Source organism: Hyperolius riggenbachi, chromosome 1, assembly GCF_040937935.1.
Source record: "Hyperolius riggenbachi isolate aHypRig1 chromosome 1, aHypRig1.pri, whole genome shotgun sequence".
Classification (NCBI taxonomy): Eukaryota; Metazoa; Chordata; class Amphibia; order Anura; family Hyperoliidae; genus Hyperolius; species Hyperolius riggenbachi.
This window is the reverse complement of record NC_090646.1, coordinates 637,375,043-637,394,362: the sequence shown is the minus strand read 5'-3', so window position 1 is coordinate 637,394,362 and position 19,320 is coordinate 637,375,043. Positions and strand designations below refer to the sequence as shown.

Below are 19,320 nucleotides of genomic sequence, written 5' to 3'. Positions count from 1 at the left end.
GTGAAGGGCTGGACACTGGGCACCATCTCTGTAATGGGTGACGTGCTAGATACTGGGCATCAACTCTGTAATTGGTGACGTGCTGGACACTGGGCATCAACTCTGTAATGGGTGACGTGCTGGACACTGGGCACCAACTCTGTAATGGGTGAAGGGCTGGACACTGGGCACCGTCTCTGTAATGGGTGAAGGGCTGGACACTGGGCACCATCTCTGTAATGGGTGAAGGGCTGGACACTGGGCGCCGTCTCTGTAATGGGTGAAGGGCTGGACACTGGGCGCCGTCTCTGTAATGGGTGAAGGGCTGGACACTGGGCACCATCTCTGTAATGGGTGAAGGGCTGGACACTGGGCACCATCTCTGTAATGGGTGAAGGGCTGGACACTGGGCGCCGTCTCTGTAATGGGTGAAGGGCTGGACACTGGGCGCCGTCTCTGTAATGGGTGAAGGGCTGGACACTGGGCACCATCTCTGTAATGGGTGAAGGGCTGGACACTGGGCACCATCTCTGTAATGGGTGAAGGGCTGAACACTGGGCACCATCTCTGTAATGGGTGAAGCGCTGGACACTGGGCACCATCTCTGTAATGGGTGAAGCGCTGGACACTGGGCACCATCTCTGTAATGGGTGAAGGGCTGGACACTGGGCACCATCTCTGTAATGGGTGATGGACTGGGCACCAACTCTTTAATGGGTGATGGGCTGGACACTGAGCACAAACTCTGTAATGGGTGAAGGGCTGGGCACCATCTCTGTAATGGGTAAAAGTGTGGGCACCAACTCTGTAATGGGTGAAGTGATGGATACTGGGCTCCATCTCTCTAATAGGTGAAGGGCTGGACACTGGACTCTTAACCCTGTGTAATCAGTGGTGGCTAGACAATGGGCATAGATGACGCTGACCAATTTGTAGTAAGCCAGGACCCCTGGCATAAATTGCTTGCAATGGCACCTACACTGGACACTAACTCTTTAGATTGTGTTATACAAAACCAGTGTTCACCGCCATGCACTTCTAGAGCCAGACACTGACTGTGTAACATCGGGTCACTGCTGGTTATTTCTCTTTGTCCTAGATGGCCACCACCTTTATGCCTGATTATAATAGCCACAACTGATTATAACAGGTTGGATGCTTTAACTTAAGGCTTCTGAGTTAAATTGTTAGAGAACATTCGCAGACAAGTTTTTAAGCCATACCTTTAACTTCTTCATGCTTGCTGTAACATTCCATTGACTCAATGACTTTTATTTTACAGGAAGACCCGAGGTTGAAATTTCCTGTGCACATGCGAACAAAAGCGTCATTAAATCCCAATGATTTGGGTCCTCTTCCAGTGAGTAGGATTTGGGGGTCCATATTGGTTGTTTTATGCTTGTATATGAAAACCGGAATCTTCTAAAATGGGACACCTACAGTAAATGGTAGTTTTTGGAAACTTGTAGCGCTTTGTGAGATTTGTGTACAAATCCTGTAAAGCAAAACTGTGAATATATAGAAGTTAGATTGTCACTGATTCACTTCTGGCAAGAAATTGGCTCCCCTATCCCCCATCACCCCCCGCCCACCGTCCACCGCTTGAAATTTAGGGTTTTTTTTGTTTGCTTTTAACTTGTATGGAGTGAAACTTAGGCTTGCGTTACAATGTGCCTGCCTCTTTGCTTCCTCACTAAGCTGCTCCTATTGGCCGCCTGTCCCTATCTCTTGTCATGTGATATTGGTGACAAGGTTTGTGGGCATCGATCTTTAACCACTTCACCCTTAAGTCGTTTTTCACCTTATGCATCCGAGCAATTTTCACCTCCCATTCATTCGCAAATAACGTTATCACTACTTATCACAATGAATTGATCTACATCTTGTTTTTTCCGCCACCAATTAGGCTTTCTTTGGGTGGTACATTTTGCTAAGAATTATTTTTTTCTAAATGCATTTTAACAGGAATATAAAGAAACAAATGGGAAAAAATATCATCATTTCTCAAGTTTCTGCCATTGAGTTAAAATAATCCACGCTACCATAATCAAAACCTATGTATTTTATTTGCCCATTTGTCCCGGTTATTACACCATTTAAATTATGTTTCCATCATGATGTATGGTGCCAATATTTTATTTGGCAATAATAGTGCATTTTTTCAGTTTTGCGTCCATTACTATTTACAAGCTTATAATTAAAAAAAAAAAATAGTAATATTGACATGCATATTAAAAAAAAAGGTATACCCTTAGGTAACTATTTATGTTGTTGTTTTTTAATTGTAATTTTTTATATATATATTAAACTTTACCCCCAGCCGTACGGATTTCTCCGTCCCTTTTTCCATCCTTTTACCACAAGGGACGGAGAAATCCGTACTTCCCGCGCTCCCGCCGCTGCTCCTGCTCGCTCATGCGCGCACTCCCGCTCGCATGCACGCCGCCGCTCGCTCGCCCGGAGATCAATGAACGGGAAAATCCATTCCTGTTCGTTGATCTAAGCCCTGCAATGATCCGCTGCTTCTACGAGAAGCAGCGCCATCATTGTGAAGAGAGAAAAAAATTTCCCAGCCTCATAGCACTTCCTGCAAGCGTCCTTCCGGATTCCGGACGTTGGCAGGTCCCATAAACATGTTACTGTGGCCATCTTGTGGCCAAATAGTAAAACTACACCCTAAAGCATTTTTCACATACAAATACATTACTTTTACACAAAAAATTAACTCATTACCTCCCACACTCCCCAATTTTTTTTTTCTTGTAATTAAAAAAAAAAAAAATTACAATTAAAAAAAAATACATAGTTACCTTAGGGACTGAACTTTTTAAATATTTAGAGCAGTAATTAATATTACAGTAGCATGCATTATTTAGAAACTATAATGGCCAAAAACTGAAAAATGAATTTTTTTCCTACATTTTTCCTATTTTCCCATTAAAACATATTTAGAATAAAATAATTCTTGGCATAATGTCCCACCTAAAGAAAGCCTAATTGGTGGCGGAAAAAACAAGATATAGTTCATTTCCTTGTGATAAGTAATGATAAAGTTATAGACGAATGAATGGAAGGAGCGCTGAAAGGTAAAAATTGCTCTGGTGCTCAAGGGGTAAAACCCCTCAGTGTGAAGTGGTTACAAACTTTATTTGGTTATTTTTGGGACAGTGTGGGAGGTAAACTATCAGTGGCGTAGCTAAGCAGCTATGGGCCCCATGCAAGTTTTACATTGCCCCCCCCCCCCCCCCCCCCCAAGCACTCTATACATAACAATTGATACGGCGCACCAAAACCTGCCAATGGCAACTACAGTGTCAGAGGTGCAAGAAGGGGATGGGGAACAGTGTGTTAAGTATTACTACTATTCAAAGCATCTATAGAAGTGATTATTACCAGCAGAGGACCAATAGAGAGCTAATACTGTGATAGAGGGTGGACCCTTTGGGGCCCCTCTGGCCCAAGGCCCCAATGCGGTCGCTACCTCTGCACCCCCTATTGCTACGCCACTGTAAACTGTGAATATTAACGTAAGTGTATGTATATTTATTTTTTTAAAAAAATGTATATTTAGTTTTACTATTTGCCCACCAGATGGTCACAGGGAATTTTTTTTTTCTAATTTGGTCCTGCAAGCTTACAGTGGATCCGAGATAAACTTTTACTCATTGCATAATTGTGTTCCTTTCATATAGTTTATAGGGCATTCCTCAAGCCAAATACTTTTTTGTTTGTTTGTTTTAATACTCTAATTCTCTATAAACTAAACAAGCCTCGCCCACAGCTTCTCCAGAGAGCCTTAGGACTGTAGCAAGGGCTTATGGGAGCTCAGTCTGGGCAGGAGGAGGAGGAGGAGGAGATTACTAGCCAGAGATTTCAGAGGGGGGAGGGAGGGGGAAAGGGAGTTAATTTGTCACAGGCTGAGGGCTGGAGATGCTATCAGCTTCCCTGTGTGTAATGGGACAAACTAAACATGTCCGCTCTCATTGTATCACAGGAATAAATAATCATAAACTGTTGATGCTGTTTGCAGCTAGATATGCTGTGTAAACTATCTAAACTTTACATAAGCTATATAGACAAGTTACTTGTTAGTTTTTTATCTCGGATCCGCTTTAAAGGGAACCCGAGGTGAGAATAATATGGAGGCTGCCATATTTATTTCCTTTCAAGCAATATCAGTTGCCTGGCTGCCCTGCTGGTCCTCTGTCTCTAATGCAGGTCGGGGGTTTCTGAAATATTATCAGAACTGACAAGATTTCTTGTTTCTGGTGTAATTCAGTTCACTACTGCAGCCAAATAGATCAGCAGGGCTGCCAGGCAACTAGTATTGTTTAAAAGGAAATAAATATGGCAGCCTCCATATCGCTCTCACCCCGGGTTCACTTTAACAAGTACGCTTGCAGGAAGTGCAGAGGGGACGTAACACTTAGAAAGATCGCGGCTTCTAATAGAAGCCGTCTGTCGGGCAACGCGCGGGCGCACTCGCGATCGTTCGTGTGCAGCAGCGCGGCAGCAGCCTTTTACATGTAGCAGCTACGTCCAAAAGGCAGCCTAGATTAGAACAGCTCTTCAAAAACGTGAGACACACCTGTAAAGCCCTGCACACGTTCTAGATTACACAGTCGAATTCAAATCCCTTCTCTTGGGTTTCATTGGTCGGTATAGTAGGCTAATTGGGTAAATCTAATATAATCATATATTTTTTAACTGACTTGAGAGGGCTATGGTGGCTTCCATATTTATTTCCTTATAAACAATGCCAGTTCCCTGGTATCCTGTTGGTCTTTTATGCTTAAAGGGAACACAAGGTGAGAAGAAAATGGAGGCTGCCGTATTTATTTCCTTGTAAACTATGCCAGTTGCCTGGCAGTCCTTCTGGCAAGTAGTATCTTTGACAAAACCGTGGAACAAGCATATGGCTAATCCAATAAAACCTGAGTCAGAGTACCTGATTTGCTGCATGCTTTTTCAGGGTCTATAACTAAAAGTATTATGCTGAATACACACGTTCGTTCCCGCATCGAATGCCCCGCTCGATTCCCGACGAATCAATTATTCCCGAACATTTCCGAGCACATTTCGATGATTTTTAGGTCGATTGCCATGTAAAGTATGGCAAATCGACCTAACGATCCATCGAAACGGGAATCGGACATGTCGGAAATAAACAAATCGACGGGAATCGAGCGGCGCATCGACGGGAATCGAGTGCGGGAACGAACCGTGTGTATCCAGCATTAGAGACACAGGATCAGGAGGACTGCCAGCAATCTTGTATTGTTTAAAAAGAAATGAGGCAGCCTCTATATTGTTCTCACCTCGGGTTCCCTTTAACCACTTAAAGAGACTCTGAAGCGAGAATAAATCTCGCTTCAGAGCTCATAAATAGCAGGGGCACGTGTGCCCCTGCTAAACCGCCGCTATAGCGCGGCTTAACGGGGGTCCCTTCACCCCCAAAACGACCACTGCGACACTTGGTCGCAGATTTGGTCGTGATTTATTGCTTCCTGGAGGCAGGGCTAACAGCTGCAGCCCTGCCTCCAGTCGCGTCTGTCAGCGGCGCATCGCCGCCTCTCCCCCGCCCCTCTCAGTGAAGGAAGACTGAGAGGGGCGGGGGAGAGGCGGAGATACGCGCTGACAGACGCGCGTGGGGCAGGGGTGCGGCGGCTAGCCCTGCCCCAACCAGGAAGCGCTCCCCGGGTGTATCGAGGGGGATTTGGGGGTGAAGGGACCCCCGTTAAGCCGCGCTATAGCGGCGTTTTAGCAGGGGCACACATGCCCCTGCTATTTATGAGGTCTGAAGCGAGATCTATTCTCGCTTCAGACTCTCTTTAAGGACTGCAGTCTTAAAACCCATTAAAGGAGTTATCAGGGGAAAAATTAATAAAATAAGTGCTACTAACCGAGGGCTTCCTCCAGCCCCAAGCTCCCAGCATGTCTCTCGCCGCAGCTCTCCCTGCAGCCGTTCACCGCAGCTCCATCCCGGTCCCCGGCGATGACTGAGGTCGGCCTGTACTGCGCCTGCGCAAGCGGCGCTGTCAATCACTGCCACGTGGGCCGAAGCGGGACTGCGCAGGCGCAGTAGTCCTGGAGGTCGGCCTGACGTCATCGCCGGGAGCGAGCTGCGGCAGCGAATGGCTGCTGGGAGAGCTGCGGTGAGGGACATGCTGGGAGCTTGGGGCTGGAGGAAGCCCCCGGTAAGTAGCACTTATTTTACTAATTTTCCCTGATAACTCCTTTAAGGACCAGACACTTTTTTCCCATTCAGACCACTGCAGCTTTACCGGTTTATTGCTCGGTCATACAACCTACTATCTAAATGAATTTTCCCTCCTTTTCTTGTCACTAATACAGCTTTCTTTTGGTGCTATTTGATTGCTGCTGCGATTTTTAGTTTTTATTATATTCATCAAAAAGACATGAATTTTGTCAAAAAAATGATTTTTTTTTTTAAACTTTCTGTGCTGACATTTTTCAAATAAAGTAAAATTTCTGTATACATTTTTGTCCTAATTTATTGTGCTACATTTCTTTGATAAAAAAAAAAAATCCAATAAGTGTATATTTATTGGTTTGGGTAAAAGTTATAGCGTTTACAAACTATGGTACAAAAAGTGAATTTTCCCATTTTGAAGCATCTCCGACTTTTCTGAGCACCTGACATGTTTCATGAGGTACTAGAATTCCAGGATAGTATAAATACCCCCCAAATGACCCCATTTTGGAAAGAAGACATCCCAAAGTATTCACTAAGAGGCATGGTGAGTTCATAGAAGATTTTTTTTTTTTTTTGTCACAAGTTAGCGGAAAATGACACTTTGTGACAAAAAAAATAAAATTAAAAAAAGTTTCCATCTCTGCTAACATGTGACAAGAAAAATGAAATCTGCCACGGACTCGCCATGCCCCTCTCTGAATACTTCGGGGTCTCTACTTTCCAAAGTGGGGTCATTTGTAGGGTGTGTTTACTGTCCTGACATTTTGGGGGGTGCTAAATTGTAAGCACCCCTGTAAAGCTTAAAGGTGCTCATAGGACTTTGGGCCCTTTAGCGCACCTAGGCTGCAAAAAAGTGTCACATGTGGTATCGCCGTACTCAGAAGTAGTATAATGTGTTTTGGGGTGTATTTTTACACATACCCATGCTGGGTGGGAGAAATATACCGTTCAGGGGTATAAGCATCTGCAAATTTTGATGACAGGTGGTCTATGAGGGGCCGAATTCTGTGGAACCGGTCATAAGCAGGGTGGCCTCTTAGATGACAGGTTGTATTGGCATTGAAGTGCAGGAAGCGCAGGATGTTCTCAAATCAGGAGCCCACACGGGGCAAATTAGGGCCTGATCTGATGGGTAGGTGTGCTAGGGGGTGACAGGAGGTGATTGATGAGTGTCTCAGGGTGTGATTAGAGGGGGGGGGAATAGATGCAAGCAATGCACTGGGGAGGTGATCAGGGGGTTCTGAAGGTGATCTGAGGGTGAGGGCGGGTAATTGGGTACCTGCAAGGGGCAGATTAGGGTCTGATCTGATGGGTAGCAGTGACGGGGTGATTGATGGGTGATCAGTGGGTGATTAGAAGGGAGAACAGATGTAAATAATGCACTGGGGAGGTGGGGTCTGCGAGCGATCTGAGGGTGTGGGCGGGTGTTTGCGTGCCCACAAGGGGCAAATTAGGGTCTGATCTGATGGGTGGCAACATACAATTCATTCTCATAACTTTATTTTTGCTTCAGGATTACTTTAAATACAGTTTGAATCACACACCTGAAACAGGTACGCAGTCAAACTTCTGATCTGTGTGCTTGTTCAGGGTCTATGGCTGAAAGTATTCTATGCGGAGTATTAGCAGGACAGCCAGGCATGTGCATTGTTTAAAAGGAAGTAAAGATGGCAGCCTCCATCTCACTTCAGTTGTCCTTTAATGCTTCCTATAGCAATGTGGGGGACATTTTATTAATAGTGTCTGAGACAAAATATTGGTAGGTTTTTAGAAATCTGCAGAACTGTCTCAGGCATCTTAAGAAGTCACTAGATAGTGCAGATTCCTTCTAAAACTGTTCTTAAATAGGAGGCGTTAGGAAGGTCTCTCAGACAGTGCAGTGCATGAGGGGAATTGCTGTTGCTGAGGTAACCAATACATCTGCTGTATGGCACTAATGCCCAGCACTGGAAGGGTTAAGCACAGAACAGCTTCACAGGACACCTGGCAGCAAGGGGGAGGAGCCCTTCACAAATCATGCCTAGCCTGCACTGCTGCACTATCTGTAGAAATGCTATTGAGCACTTCTTAATCTGTGACAGTTTAGGGATGGATTTGCACTTTTCTTAACTGTAGTGCAGTTCTAGAAATTACACTAAACTGCTGCTATTCAGTAGGATTTAAGAAGTTTCTTATTATCATGCAGAAAAGTTCCCCTGCTGGTTAGAACTGTTTAAGAAGAAAAAACTGTTGGTAATGCTTTGATAAATCTGGCCCTGTTTTTTCACCTTTCTAATAGTTTTCCTTTGCTCTTGACCTTTCAGCCTGGCTGGGAGGAGCGAATACACATAGACGGCAGGACGTTCTACATAGACCACAGTAAGTAATGGCCCTTGTACTGACCCCACCCTCTGCGGTGACCAGTGGCAGCTTTCTGAAAGCCATGTGCTCTTCCTCTCTATTCAGGAAGTCGGGTGTTGCTGTGCACAGAGCGCGATAATGCGCAGTCTTTGCCCCCCTACGGTACTGTACCTTCTGCACCACAGTGCTTGCGGTTTCCCCAGTTTTTGGCTATGACCGATTTTGTGCAGAGATTAACAACGTTGTGTATTTTATTTGTTAATCTAATGTTGGTGGATAATCTGTTTTTTTATTCTGCAAGATGACTTGAATCGGTAATCCTGCCACCCACCAACGTCCTGGGAAAATAAGTCCAGCAGTATTATGTTATCCTAAGGCCAGAGCCTACAGTAGTAGATGCTGATCATAGTTAGTAGTAAAGTAAAGCCGTGCCAACCAATCAGCTGCTTTGTTTAACCTTTTAAAGAGAACCAGTTGTATTTTTTTTTTGACCTTGGCAATAGGTTTAAGTGGCCTAATCTTGGCTGTCAGGGTTGCTTTGTACTCCCAAGGTGATAATAAATTAATATAATAAACAATTGTATCTTTCCTTCTCCTTTATATTGAAATCTACTTTTTAGGTTTTTTTTACGGTTTTATTGTTTTTGCTCCATGACACATTCATTGAAGTATGCCAGAGCTAAAATGTATGAACTGTTGACCCCTTTTATCTCTTTCCTGCTCTCAAAAGCCATTTTCTGCTACGAAAGAGTTTTATGGTTGTAATTTCTTATCAATGAGGGTCACACTGTAGGCTGACCCAGTCCTGACTCAGACAGGAACTGCCACTTACACACCTGATGATTAACTCTTTCAGGCAGAGAAAGAAAAAAAGGAACACAGCATAGCTATTTGTGTGCTTGGCACTTTACATTCACATGTCTATCTCATCATGTCACAAGTCACTTCGGGTACCCTTTAAAGCTAAATAATTTATTGGCCACTTAAATCTTAAAGGCAGGGACATAACTACAAATCTTGTGGTCCCCAAGCAAAACTTTAATGGAGTCTCTTAATGTTTACAACCCTTCCCTTGGTTACCCTCACTACATGGAGCTCCATTATACAAGGATCATAAAACAAGAGTGGCCATCAGGATCTACATAGCCACAAAACACCTGATCTGCAGTATCAGAGGAAGGAAAGGTTAGTAGTTTGGGCCCTCCTGCAAGTCGCAGGGACTATTTCCCCCCCCAGTTACTCCCCTGCTGAAAAGGAACCTGAAACGAGAGGGATATGGAGGCTGCCAGATTTGTTTTCTTTTAAACAGTACCAGTTGCCTAGCAGTCCTGCTGATTTATTTGGCTGCAGTAGTGTCTGAATTACACCAGAAACAAGCATGCAGCTAATCTTGTCAGATCTGACAATAATATCAGAAACACCTGATCTGCTGCATGCTTGTTCAGGGGCTGTGGCTGAAAGTATTAGAGGCAGAGGATCAGCAGGACAGCCAGGTAACTGGTATTGCTTAACCTCCCTGGCGGTAAGCCCGAGCTGAGCTCGGGCTATGCCGCGCAGGTAGATATCTCAGCCCCTGGTGGGGCGATTTTCACCATGTAAAGTGCTGTGCGCGCAGCTAGCACTTTGCTAGCTGCGCGCACAGCTTGATCGCCGCGGCGGCGATCGCCCGCACGCAGCGGCAGAAGAGGCCGCCCCGCCAGAGCCCTGCGCTGCCCGGACCAATGACTTCCGGGCAGCGGTATGGGCTGGATCGAGTGCGCCTGACGTCAGGACGTCGGCTGACGTCCATGACGTCATGCCGATCGTCGCCATGGCGACAGGAGAAGCCAAACGGGAACGCGTTATATACGCGCTCCCCTATTTGCTATTGTTGCCGGCGGCGATCGGACTAGAGGGCCACATGCGCCCTCTAGTGGTGTTTCATGTAGCTACCACTCTGGTAGCTTTACATGAAACAAAAAAAAAATTTTTAAAAAAAGTTTTTTTGACCATTTGAAAAAAAAAATTAACCGCCAGGGAGGTTAAAATGAAAAAAATATGGCAGCCTCCATATAACGCTCACCTCTGGTTTACTTGACTCGTTATTGGGCATAGAGACCAAAAAAGCAACCATTGGGGACAGGAGGGAGGGTGTCTTTATAAAGTAGAGGATGATTGATTAGACATTTTCAGAAGAAAAAAAACCCTATAAATGAGCTATAAAAACCGTGAGGCTTGCTACTGATATTAATAAATAGGCAAAATAAACGAATTGTAGAACATACTAGGCATATTCTGTACAATGCAGACTTATAAAATGGAAAGACAGAACGTATAGTCACGTAACATTTCAGTGTTAGACGTTTCAGAACAGAAATGATGAATGCCAACTGGTTCTCTTTAAAATGGAAAAGGCACTGACGTATGATTGGCTGCTGTCAGCTCAGTAAAGCAACTCCTTTCCATCAATCTATAAATGACTTTAACCTCCCACTCTAGTAATTTTTCTTGCCTTTGTGTTATTAGGCACTTCTGTACCTTTATAATATAACGTTTTACAGGAAACAGTCTGCAGAGCTAGAGACCGCATTCCCAGAATTCCTGTCCCGCCAACACCAAACTGCAAGAGATCATACCGCTACCCACATGGCAACACCACCAAATATCAATCATATCTCCCTGCAGAAATCCTCTTCAAATTGTAACGTGAGAACGCCGAGATATCAGATTACAGTTCCCTGACTGAGGTTCAAACACTAGAAGATTAACTCACTAGCAGCTTCAAAGGAATTTTCTCGTTTGAGATAAGTGCCCTGCTTTTGACCTCAGCCAGCAGGACTGGTCATGCTGTAAATTCCTGGAATACTTTGAGGTCTCTCTGCTAACAGAGGATATAGAAACTGAAAGCAGAAATCTTCTGTTATTGTCTCACACTGCCCCCTAGTGACAAGTGGCCATAAATACACATTACAGCAGTACTAATTAGTAGCAAGGAAATGTAACGAATAAGAAATTAAAGTGCTAAAATAAATTGGCCTGGAGCAATTGCAAGCATATAAATACATTTGCTGCTAAAGTGTTAATAGGGGACTCTGGGGAAAAAATACATTTGCTAGATTTTTGTACCAACAATAACCCCCCATCTTCTTAAATTTGCCAGATGTTTGGGAGTCTTGCTTTCATTTTAGTGTAATCGGGGCTATACTGTAGCAAGGCCTAAGTGGTAAAACTGCTCTTATGACTTCATTTTCTGGTTGTGGCATGCTTTCTCTTTGCACATTAATGCACCTCCAGTATCTTGTTTCTTGATGCACCTGAAGTTAACACTCTGTGTATGCTTACATGTTACTGTGATAGATGATGTTCTAACATCTGAGTGTGTCTGTGAATCTGAAGCAGGAGATGTGGGAACCAGATAGAAAGAGGAATTTTACCAAAATCTAGTAGTAGGGAGGAAAAATCAATCAATGCTTTACAAAGTTAGAAGCTCAAAAGTAGAGAAGAGATCAAGAAAGAATTGACGCTCGCTGTGTAATTCGTTCATGCTGTTTGATCCCCTGTGAGCCTACAGTGTGTGTGTGTGTGTGTGTGTGTGTGTGTGTGTGTGTGTGTGTGTGTGTGTGTGTGTGTGTGTGTGTGTGTGTGTACAAAGCTGATTGAGATGGCCATCTTCATAACTCACTGATAATTGCCTTTTAAATTTTGATCTAATTTAAAAAAAAAAAAGAAAAGAAAACTGCATACAGTTTTGGGGAATTTGGAAGGACCACTATTGCCAAAAATGTTAATTTAAAATACGCGCGTATCCATTCGAAATGCACATTTCCCCCTGTGTAAACTTTACCATGTTACTCTAACTTACGATAGGTTGTACAAATCTGACCTGTTTCAGACTAGTTCATCACCCCATGGGTGATTCTCAGGCTTTATTCACAAAGGCACTTTCTGAACAGTTGCTCACTTTAAATGCCAAAAAGTTCTAATCACTAGCAATTAGAAATCACTCCTAGTGGGTTTCTGGCCTTCTAGTTCCTTTCCATGGAGGTATTTTTGTGAAGAATAAAGGAGATACTGAAAATGAGTTTAGAGTCAAGCAAACACATTTTTAGTAGAAAAAAAATGTATAAAAAAAAATATTCTATATAAATTTACATAGAAAAAGGGACAAAGTCCTGAAAGCGGGACAAATGAGGAAAGAGGGACAGGGCTCCCAAACAGGGACTGTCTCTCCAGAGGAGGGACAGTTGGGAGCTATGATTAAATGATTTATAGAATGCATATTAAACTGCAAGAAGGCTGGTTTTCTGACACATTAGAACCCCAGATGTCTTCAGTTCTGTCTGGCTGCTGAAAGTAGCTGAGGAAGTGTCAGGGGCAGTCTCTTTCTTGTGCTTCTATTTTCTAGAAGACTACCAATGACAATGTGAGGAAATTCTTTAGAAAATAAAAATTTGTCGTTTTTGTTTTTTTATTACACCTACTGACTTGTAGGGTTACAGTGAGCCAGTCTTCAATAACGCAATATATAAGCATTACTGTTTTTAGCCCTGTTTTAGAATATGGGCATGTCGCCTCTATTGTATACAGTAAAAGCGGTTACTCTGTGCCTATACATATAATAATCCAGCTATGTATGCTGATCCAGTGCCCCCCATGTGCCTCCTTCTCTCTCTCCCGGTCCCCTCAGTGCCGCCTCCTGTGCATCCTCTCTCCCCCTGGTCTCCTTGTGCCTCCTTCTCCTGGTCCCCCTCAGTGCCGCCCTCTGTGCATCCTTTCTCCCCCTGGTCTCCTTGTGTCCCCAGTGTGCCCCCTCCTCTCTCCCGGTCCCCCTCAGTACCTCCCTCTGTGCATCCTCTCTCCCCCTGGTCTCCTTGTGTCCCCGTGTGCCCCCTCCTCTCTCGCGGTCCCCCTCAGTACCTCCCTCTGTGCATCCTCTCTCCCCCTGGTCTCCTTGTGTCCCCGTGTGCCCCCTCCTCTCTCTTGGTCCTCCTGAGTGCCTCCTTCTGTGCATCCTTTCTACCCCTGGTCTCCTTGTGCCCCCTCCTCTCTCCCAGCCCCCCTTATTGCCTCCCTCTGTGCATCCTCTCTCCCCCTTGTCTCCTTGTGCCCCTGTGTTTCCTCCTTCTCTCTCCCGATCCCCCTCTGTGCCTCCTTTGCATCCTCTCTCCCCCCTCGTCTTCCTAAATGCCTCCTTTGCTCCCTCTCACCGCTCAGAACTCTCTACCCCTTCAGGATCTGCCCCGTCCCTCTAAGTGTTGTGAATATCAATTTTATTTTTATTTAATTTTTTCAACCTTTTTATTCTACTTCTGTATTCTTTATGTAATATTTAGCCATACAGACATGAGGGATGAGGTGTAGTATGACGGTGTGCTTGCCAGTGTTGTGTGCTGCACTCAGGCTTGGCGTTGTGGTGTGTGAGGTTTGCCACATTTGTATATAGACTTTTGTCAGGCTGAGATTCTCGAATGCTAAACTGTCTCCAATATAAACCTGTCCGTTTTTTATTTTCAGATAATAAAATAACACAGTGGGAAGACCCCAGACTACAGAACCCCGCCATCACCGGCCCTGTAAGTCCAACCAACATCTACTCTATTAGGTGTTTGCTTATAATACATTTAAATGTAACATTGGTTCACATAGCATGGTGCAGCGTACTTTAGCTATGTTCTTTACTTTAAAGAGTCCCTGTAGTGACATATAGTAGAATGCAGTAAATTATTCAGGATACACACTTTTATGGTTAACATCCTGGTTTCAGCGTTAGAAACCCTTCCTATATCTATATATTGGTATGTAGCACTGCGCTCCGAGTATCATCCTAGGCTGGTATGTTTTGCCAGTGGTGGTTCTACCACTTTTTTAGTGCCTGGCTTAGCCATGCCCACTCTTCTCTGGGCTTCTAGCGCGGTCCGGATGTTACGTTTATGTTAGTTAAGTCTTGCCTTAATCTACCTCCTGGTCTGGCCTACGTAACGCAGACACAAGGACATTTTACCAGGTAGATCATGATTTCCAAATTGCAAGTGAAAAATCCCGAATGGCATATATGGGGCACCTGTGCAAGGATGTTTCTCCCTCCCTCTGTTATCATTGGCTGCTCAGTTATCATGTGACTTTACTTCAGCAAGTTCTTCTCAACAGGATCTGCTGTCTGATTTGTGCTAAAGAACTGTGGCAAAAAATTACATTCTGTTATCCTCTATAGCAGGGATGTCAAACTTAAATACAAGGTGGGACGAAATTGAACACTGGGACCAAGTTGTGGGCCAACCTCAATGTCTAGTGGTCATATTCTTCACTTATAAAGTTATCTAGTGTCTAATGGCAACCCTCCCTCCCCTATACAGTTCCTTGGGGTATATTGGCCCCCTCCTCTATACTGTTCTCTGGTGTCTAATGTCGCTTCCTTCCCTTCTACAGTTCTCTGGTGTCTTCCTCCCTCCCTTCCCTTCTACAGTTCCCTGGTGTCTTCCTCCCTCCCCTATGGCAAATGAAGAGAAAGATCCGCACCACCTTCAGAAAAGCTTAGTCTGTTTTATTGGAAAAAAACATACAAATTTAAAAAGAACTTTAAGGCAGGACAGTCCACTGTTTCGGGCTCCTGCCCATCTTCATGCTGCCTAGTGAGCTGCCTAGTGAACTAGGCAGCATGAAGATGGGCAGGAGCCCGAAACAGTGGACTGTCCTGCCTTAAAGTTCTTTTTAAATTTGTATGTTTTTTTCCAATAAAACAGACTAAGCTTTTCTGAAGGTGGTGCGGATCTTTCTCTTCATTTGCCACAGTTTGAGTCCCATGGTGTCCGGGACTATTAGATCTGCACACCTGACCATCTGAAATTGATGGAAGCCAAGCAAGTGCGACTCCACACTCAAAATTCCTCCCTCCCCTATACAGTTCCTGCTTTTCTACCGGTTTTCCCTCCATCATCTATACTGTTCCTTGGTGTATAGTAATGTCCCTTCCTTACCTTCACAGTTACCTGGTGTCTAGTGCTATTCCCCTCCTTCTCCTATATGGTTTATCTGGTGATCTAGGGCTTCACCCCCAATGTAGCTAATAAAACACTTTATTTGGCCCGTCAAATAACTTGGGTGTCTAAGGATTATATATAAAGGCTAAACGCCTCTTGTGACTGATTAGACCATTGGTCACCTAAAGATAAGACTGGTCTTGTTGTCCAGCCTCCAGTGTTTCCCAGGAAACTGAGGAAGAGAGGATGAGACCATTAGTCACCTATAGATGAGACTGGTCTTGCTGTCCAGCCTTCAGGGTTTCCCAGGAAACTGACATCTCCATGCTGAGAGGCGGCTGATCACACAATTCTGAGAGAGCAGCTGCTGCATTCTATGTAATCCTTCACAGCTTCCATCTGCACTGTCTCTCCATTAATTAGCCTGACCGCATTAGAAAGGACTATTTGGATTTTAACAAAGCTTGATTTTTTTTTATTGTTTTGACATTCAGAGGTTTTAATAAACGGAACCTAAACTGAGAAAGATATGAATTTTCCTTTTAAAATACTTGTTTCCTTACTCTCCTGCTGATCCTGTGCCTCTAATACTTTGTCACAGCCCCTCAACAAGCATGCAGATCAGGTGCTCTGACTGAAGTCAGACTGGATTAGCTGCATGCTTCTTTCAGGTGTGTGATTCAGCCGCTACTGCAGCCAAAGAAATCAGCAGGACTGCAGGTATTGTTTAAAAAGAAACATCCATATCTCTCTGTTATGGTTCCCTTTAAATTTTTATTTTTTTAAACGTAGCTCTTCAGTGCAAGGATGGACCATTTTAACTAACATGTATTAGTTATAGACATTTTTTTTTTTTAAAGCACGGTTCCCATTTACTTTAACCACTTTATCAACCACTACAGTATATCTAGGTCCTCTGTGACTTCATCTAAGCCAGGAGTCAGTAGATATACGTCTTGTAGCAGAAGCAGTGCTGTGCAGGATTGGGCTTTGCTCCTGTGCACATTTCTGGCACTATCTGATGCAGCACTAATTGGTGAATGGGAATAGATGTTTCCTGAGCTAATGATAATTTTTACCATTAAAAATCCTTTTATTTTCTCAGTTCATAATGAAAAATACATTCAGTAGCATTATTTCAGAATCAAATATCTTCAACCTAAATTGTAACAGGAACATAATCTAAGTTTTTTGTGATGAGCAAATTATTTTTAAACAGGAATTGGTAAAACTGAGAAATGTGTTTTTCTATTTTTTTTTCCTTGTTTTCCCATTAAAATTCATAGAAAACAAAATTGTTTGAGGGAAAAAAGGCATACATTAAAAGCCTAGTTTGTCTTGAAAAATATATATATCTTTCATTTCTGTGTCCTAAGTAGGGATCAAGTTATTTCTGATTAAATAAGGACATAGCTAAACTGTCAAAACTGCTCTGGTCCATAAGTGGGAAACGAGGTCTGAATGCAAAGTGGTTAAAGAGACTCTGAAGTCTCTTAAAAATCCTCTTTTTATTACAAAATCCTGTGTAACATTATTGCCCTACCTAAACCGCCACATCCCCCGCCGCTGTAATCTAACTAAATCCCCCCCAAACTCCCCAGGGGGCAATACGGGCAGCGCTTCCATGAGAGGCAGAGCTATGAGCCGCAGCTCTGCCTCTCAGCGCGTCTGTCAGCCTGGATCGCTGCCTTTCCCCCGCCCCTCTCATCTTCCTTCACTGAGAGGGGCAGGGAAGAGGCGGAGATCTGCTGCTGATAGACGCGTAAGGAGGCAGAGCTGCGGCTCAAAGCTCTGCCTCCAACAGCAGCAAAATCCACGACCAAGAAAGTCGTGGATTTTGCGGGGGAGAAGAAGGGGGGGGGGGGTTAGGGGGGATTGAGTTAGATTACAACTTTGGGGATGTGGCGTTTTAGATAGGACAGTAATGTTACACAGGATTTTGTAATAAAGATGATTTTTAAGAGACTCCAGTGTCTCTTTAAAGAGAACCCGAGGTGGGTTTGAAGAATATTATCTGCATACAGAGGCTGGATCTGCCTATACAGCCCAGCCTCTGTTGCTATCCCAAACCCCCCTAAGGTCCCCCTGCACTCTGCAATCCCTCATAAATCACAGCCACGCTGCTGACAAACAGCTTGTCAGAGCTGGCTGTGTTTATCTCTATAGTGTCAGTCTGCTGCTCTCCCCGCCTCCTGCAAACCTCCAGTCCCCGCCTGCATCCCTTCCCTCCCTGCTGATTGGAGGGAAGGGACAAGGGCGGGTGACCGGAGCTATGCAGGAGGCGGGGGAGCAGCTGAGACTGACACTACAGATGTAAACACAGCCTCACAGCACGGCTGTGATTTATGAGGGATTGCAGAGTGCAGGGGGACCTTAGTGGGGTTTGGGATAGCAACAGAGGCTGGGCTGTATAGTCAGATCCAGCCTCTGTATGCAGATAACATTCTTTAAACACACCTCGGGTTCTCTTTAAAAGCACTTTTTCACTACTTGGATTGGCTCGGCTGTGTGCAATATGCGTTTAGTTTATATGCAAACCGGAATTATTAGTATGCCCTTGATTATCTCTAGCTACTACAAATTACTAGAGCAAGTGATTGATCTCTCGAGTGTCAGATCATATTATTCTGCTGAAAACGTAAGCCTAGTAGACCATTCTCACTCGAGAAGGCTTGTCTGAGCCGTCCCGAGTGAGAATCTAGCAGAGTACCCACCATTGTGGATAACACAATCTTAAAGAAGAATTTTCCTCACCCTGATTTACATTCTGAAACTTATCCCAGGCTGCAACCTCTTAAGTCCCGTCTGGTGATCTCTGCAGAATGTTTGAATAGTAGGAGTTCCAAAACCACTACAAAATATACCTGGTCTCAATACATAGCTATAAGTAGTGTTTCTGATGCAGAAACCAGAAACTTACCATAAAAGTGGGTATCCTGAATAACTGCATTTTACTATATGCCACTACAGGGCCTCTTTATTACACACTGACATAACTGTAAAATGTACTGTATGTTCTCACTATTTTACTATACAACTAGGTTCACAGTGGTCAGTTGCATAACTTGCACATTAATGACTGTGAACTGCAGTGAAGACTGTCCATAGACTTTAATGCAAATCCTGCATGATCCATTACTGTGAACAGGTCCATAGACTTGTATGGGCAGTGAGGTGACATGCAGGATTATTCTGCAATGCACCTGACCACTGTGAACAGAGCTTAAAGGATTTTCAAGTATTCCTGTATGCTTTTCATTAACTAAAAACCCTTATTCTGGCTCCCTTATCTAAGAATTATCCATTTTAATCCTAAAACTCGCTGCAATTGACTATGACAAGTTTAATTACCCTTTAATCCCAAGCCGGGTACCCCCAGGGCTCCGCGTACCTGTCTGTCTGCACCTAATCTAGACCGTGCATATTCCTGGCTGTCTAAAAAGCAATTTCAGTGAAATTCAAAGCTGGCTGTAAATTAAACTGGGAAAAATACTAAATTACAAAAATGACTTGTGCAGTACTGAGACCATTTTATATCATTTTATTTTTCTAACAAAAGTGAAATTTGATTTTAATGTTCTTTCCTGATTAAAGCGGAGGAGGTTTCGCCTATCCCGTCTGTAATAGGAAACGTGATCGGCGGGTTATAGAAAGTGTTCTCCTCTTAAAGAGGAACTCCAGTAAAAATATAATGAATTGCTTCATTTTTACAATAATGATGTATAAATGATTGAGTCAGTGTTTGCCCATTGCAAAATCCTTCCTCTCCCTGATTCTGACATTTATCACATGGCGAATTGGCGATCTCTTTACTGCTGGCAAGTGATG

At 43.9% G+C, this 19,320-nt stretch overlaps 1 protein-coding gene across 17 annotated transcripts in view; it reads left to right on the top strand.

Annotated features, from left to right (window-relative positions):
• NEDD4L (NEDD4 like E3 ubiquitin protein ligase) overlaps positions 1-19,320 on the top strand; it is a 491,133-nt gene that overhangs the window by 421,268 nt on the left and 50,545 nt on the right. For 12 of the 17 annotated variants that reach the window (XM_068251284.1, XM_068251289.1, XM_068251274.1 and 9 more), the window contains 4 exons: positions 1,262-1,339; positions 8,500-8,554; positions 8,642-8,698; positions 14,030-14,088. In XM_068251284.1, coding sequence (XP_068107385.1) covers positions 1,262-1,339; positions 8,500-8,554; positions 8,642-8,698; positions 14,030-14,088 — 249 coding nt within the window. The remainder of the gene's footprint in view (positions 1-1,261; positions 1,340-8,499; positions 8,555-8,641; positions 8,699-14,029; positions 14,089-19,320) is intronic. The other 5 variants (XM_068251285.1, XM_068251286.1, XM_068251276.1 and 2 more) reach the window with 1 other exon arrangement.